Source organism: Vigna angularis, chromosome 3 (genome assembly GCF_016808095.1).
Source record: "Vigna angularis cultivar LongXiaoDou No.4 chromosome 3, ASM1680809v1, whole genome shotgun sequence".
NCBI lineage: Eukaryota > Viridiplantae > Streptophyta > Magnoliopsida > Fabales > Fabaceae > Vigna > Vigna angularis.
The window spans coordinates 37,729,252-37,733,348 of record NC_068972.1 but is presented as its reverse complement, the minus strand read 5'-3'; the positions used below and the strand labels follow the sequence as shown (position 1 = coordinate 37,733,348).

The window sequence follows — 4,097 nt, the reverse complement described above, 5'->3', positions numbered from 1 at the left end:
TGTGGTAATTTATTAAGTAAAAAAAAAAAACTTATTAAACCAGCACAAAAATATACATTTTTACATATTTCTAAAACTCCGTAAAAAAAAGATACCATGCTAAATTTTGCACACGCAAGTGGCAACACGCCAAAACCGGTCCTGCAAATATAAACTAAACAGTAAGGTGAATTCGTACTCCAAACATCAAACACTTTCATCTCCGTCCTTTTCTTCACCAAATCGTAACATCCAACTTTTCTCACTCAAATTCCCTTCGACATGTCCGGCTACCCTAACCAGCCCACTGGCTACGGCTACGGTGCCCCTCCGCCGTCACAATACGGTGCTCCTCCGCCATCACAATACGGTGCTCCTCCGCCATCACAATACGGTGCTCCTCCGCCGTCGCAATCATACGGCGCCCCTCCGTCCGGCCAGTCCTACGGCGCTCCGTCGTCTGGCCAATCCTACAGCGCATCCCCCTACAGCCAGCCGTCCGCTCCCTACGCGGCTCCTTACAGCAAACCACCGAAGGAGGGGTCCCACTCCCAAGGCAGCGGAGGAGGTTATCCTCCAGCAGCGTCTTACGGGAGCCCGTTCGCGTCGCTGGTTCCGTCGGCCTTTCCGCCGGGCACGGACCCGAGCATAGTGGCGTGCTTCCAGATTGCGGATCAAGACGGAAGCGGCTTCATCGACGACAAAGAATTGCAGAGAGCGTTGTCTTCCTATAACCAAAGCTTCAGCCTCAGGACCGTTCATCTTCTCATGTATCACTTTACCAATTCCAACGTCAAGAAGATAGGTACCATTTCAACTCTTGAAAATTTTAGGTTTTCCGGCGCACGGTGCTAAGCTGCGCCGGTGTTTGTTTTTTTTGTTTTGTCGTTTTGTTATTTGCGCGTTTTAGTTTACCTGCATGCGAAACGCGTGTCGTGTGCTTTGAATGCGAATGCAGTTATTTTTTTACGCGTTGTGGCTTGCCAGTTTAATTTTGGGTATATGACTTTTCGAGGGAGCACCTTCTTGGTAGCACGAAGGATCCACTCTATGTGCTGGTTGCTTTATTTCCGCGTCTGGTTTATGGAAATTTAATAATATTAAATTAACTTAATTAATTAATTACTAATTGGTGAAGCGTGGTTTAATTAACCATTTCATAGATTGTTGTACCACTGTTGACTTGTATAATTAGTAGCACTCACTAGTGGTTCAGATACTTTTTTAATGTCATTAAGTTAACTGGTCATTTATTTTAAGCGAATTTTGTTTTACTGAAAATTACGAACTTTAGAAAATAGAATTTGTATTCAAGTGCTTTCTTTAAAGTAGTTAGAGTATTGCAGTGGGGTTAAATGCTTTCAAATATACTAATAAAACAAACAACTTATAAAAGGAGCTAAGGGTTTTTTAAATATGGAAACAACAAAATGTGGAAAAAGTTTGTTATTATTTCACAATAAATGCATAATAGTAGCTTTACATTTATACTTCCATGAAAAATTTGTTGACTAATTTATAATTGCCCACACAATTTCATTTTTCACTTAAAATATTTAAAAGTTGGTAAACTCTAAGGCTATAATTGGTAAAATAATAATTAATCTTATCTTGAATACAATTTTGAAACAAAAGATAAATAGAGCAAGAAGATTTTTGTTTCCAATAGAAGCCATACACGTAGAGATATTAATATTAAACTTATATTGGAAAAGTGTAATACAATTAAGGTTAAAAAGTTGGCTAACGTGATTGGAAAATGACACTTGAACAACTATTTTTGACAATATTTAGACATGCGCACACGTGTCTAAATTTGAGTGGTCCATTTTCATTTAATTTTTCCAACTGGATCACTCAAATTTAGACACGTATGCGCGTGTCTAAATGTTGTCAAAAATGGTTGTTCAAGTATCATTTTCCAACGTGATTACTTGACGTGGGTATAGTGGCCCTATGTCATGACTTTCTTTTAGTTCGACTATATCTTTTGAACGATTAAATGGTTCTGAAAAATTACTGGGTCTCACCCGTTAAAATTTTATTTCGTACTGTTGATTTGATGTTGACTGTAAGGATTTGGTTTGGAAAATCATGTGCCCTCTTGAATAAATTTTTTTAAACTTGAAAAATTATTTTGAAACTGTATAGTCTATCTGAAATTTCTAGCAACTCCGTAATAAATTATTTAAGATTGTAGCAGGCAAAGTGTTGGAGCAGTTTTGTTACCGTCACTCTTCTCTTATTATAGATAGTAAATAATAGTTCGTAATGTTTGGTATTACTAATATGATTAAATTAAAGGAAAGTTTTTCAACTTTTGACTTCGTCATAATGCATTGCAGGACCCAAGGAATTCACATCTCTATTTTACAGTCTGCAGAACTGGAGGGTATATGTCCTTTTCCCCTTTTACTTTTATTCACTGTTAATTATGATTTTTCAAGTTTGCCAATTATCCTGTCTTTAAATTGGAAAGTTATTCTTCTAACTCACCGATATTTGTTGCAGTCCATTTTTGAGAGATTTGACAAGGACAGAAGTGGAAAAATCGATTCCAATGAGTTGCGAGATGCTCTATTGAGTTTGGGTTATGCTGTTTCTCCTGTAGTATTGGATTTGCTGGTTTCAAAGTTTGACAAAACTGGGGGAAAAAGCAAGGCTATAGAATATGACAACTTCATCGAGTATAACATTCCTACAAATCTTGTCTTTTTATTCTGGATACAAATTTATTTTATATTATGAAAATCAAAATTTAGCTCATCTGAAGTAAGGATAAAATAAGTAGTTTTAGTGTTGAGTAGAAAATTGACAATTAATGCTTCAGTAAATTGACGATGGTTTGTTATGTACATGTCTATAATTTCAGCTATTGATTTTCCGATCATGAGGTCATTTACTTTATCATGTTAAATAAGTTGTTCACTTTGGAGAAACCATATCCACTTAGTGGATCCTCCCCTCGATATCTCTTCTATTTTTTTTTTGTTAAAAGTCCAATGTTTTGCCTTACTATGACCGAAAAGACAGAGCATCGTCCTTGTACAATAGGCTTAGACTCTTCTATTTTTAATTTGTTATATATTGTTAGTTAAGGAACTGCATTTTCCAGATTTAAAATGGAGCAACTTACAGTAAAATTTCTCTTTACAGGAACATTGTGCTTACTTTTTTCTTGTTGTGTTGTGTTGTGTGTGTATAACTTGAATATATAAACTGATTTCTTTCCATGTTTACTGATGCAGGTGTTGTCTTACTGTTAAGGTGAGCAAACAAATCATTGATTTATTTATTATTCTTTAGTTTGTGCAAATAAACATCTAATTGTTCTCATCTGATACCGAAATCCGAAATAAACAGAAGTAAAATGACAATTCTAGTGATAGCGGTGCTGCGGCATTATCAAACTGCATGCATATTTACTCAAACGATACATAACCTTTTAAAAATTTGCTTTATTGCCAATGTTTTTTTGTTGATCTTGGTCAGTAAAAATTAGCAGTGTTCGGTACGTCTTGGATAAGTTTTATAACTATTATCACAGGCTGACAAATGAGACATGAATATACTGTTTCTTAGATAAGTTGACTCTAAGATAGTAATCTTTGCAAAAGCATATGATCCTTTTCGTGAAATTTACTGTTTTATTTAGATGATTATTGAAACATATTCAACTTGGTCCTATTTCTTAGTGTGAATCACAAATTTTTGTCTAATGAAACGGCTAAATTTGAAAAATTGAAATCAAAGGGATGCATCTAATTGAATTTATTTATCCAATTTCCTATTGCAGGGACTAACTGATAAATTCAAGGAGAAAGATACTGCGTATACGGGCTCTGCAACCTTCTCCTATGAAGCCTTTATGCTGACAGTCCTGCCATTCCTAATAGCCTAGGAAAGTAATGGTGTGTGGTTGGGTATGGCCAAGCTCTGTATTTGGTTTGAAAATGTGTGGTTGAATTGCTTTACTATTGCATGCCTTTAAATATGCTAGTATTCCTCTCTTGTTTACTTTATAAATAATTAAACACTATGTTTTCTGCCTCTTAGTAAATTTTTCTTTGGGGGCTGCTGTTTGTGAATGAAGCCAGAAAAATGAGATTCCCTTCTAA

General features: G+C 35.7%; 1 protein-coding gene across 1 annotated transcript; it reads left to right on the top strand.

Moving 5' to 3' along the window:
* LOC108326590 (calcium-binding protein CBP) lies at window positions 1-4,097 on the top strand. The gene is made up of 5 exons (XM_017560176.2): window positions 1-784; window positions 2,325-2,371; window positions 2,491-2,666; window positions 3,228-3,246; window positions 3,776-4,097. Exons 1-5 carry the CDS (start codon window positions 262-264, stop codon window positions 3,878-3,880), a joined length of 870 nt encoding a protein of 289 aa, XP_017415665.1. The 5' UTR covers window positions 1-261; the 3' UTR covers window positions 3,881-4,097.

What these genes read in the sequence shown, in the direction of transcription:
- LOC108326590 (XM_017560176.2), top strand. Translation starts at nt 262, where the DNA reads ATGTCCGGCTACCCTAACCAGCCCACTGGCTACGGCTACGGTGCCCCT. An exon ending in TTCCAACGTCAAGAAGATAG is followed by an intron (nt 785 to 2,324) that starts GTACCATTTCAA and finishes AATGCATTGCAG; the next exon opens with GACCCAAGGAATTCACATCT. An exon ending in ACAGTCTGCAGAACTGGAGG is followed by an intron (nt 2,372 to 2,490) that starts GTATATGTCCTT and finishes TATTTGTTGCAG; the next exon opens with TCCATTTTTGAGAGATTTGA.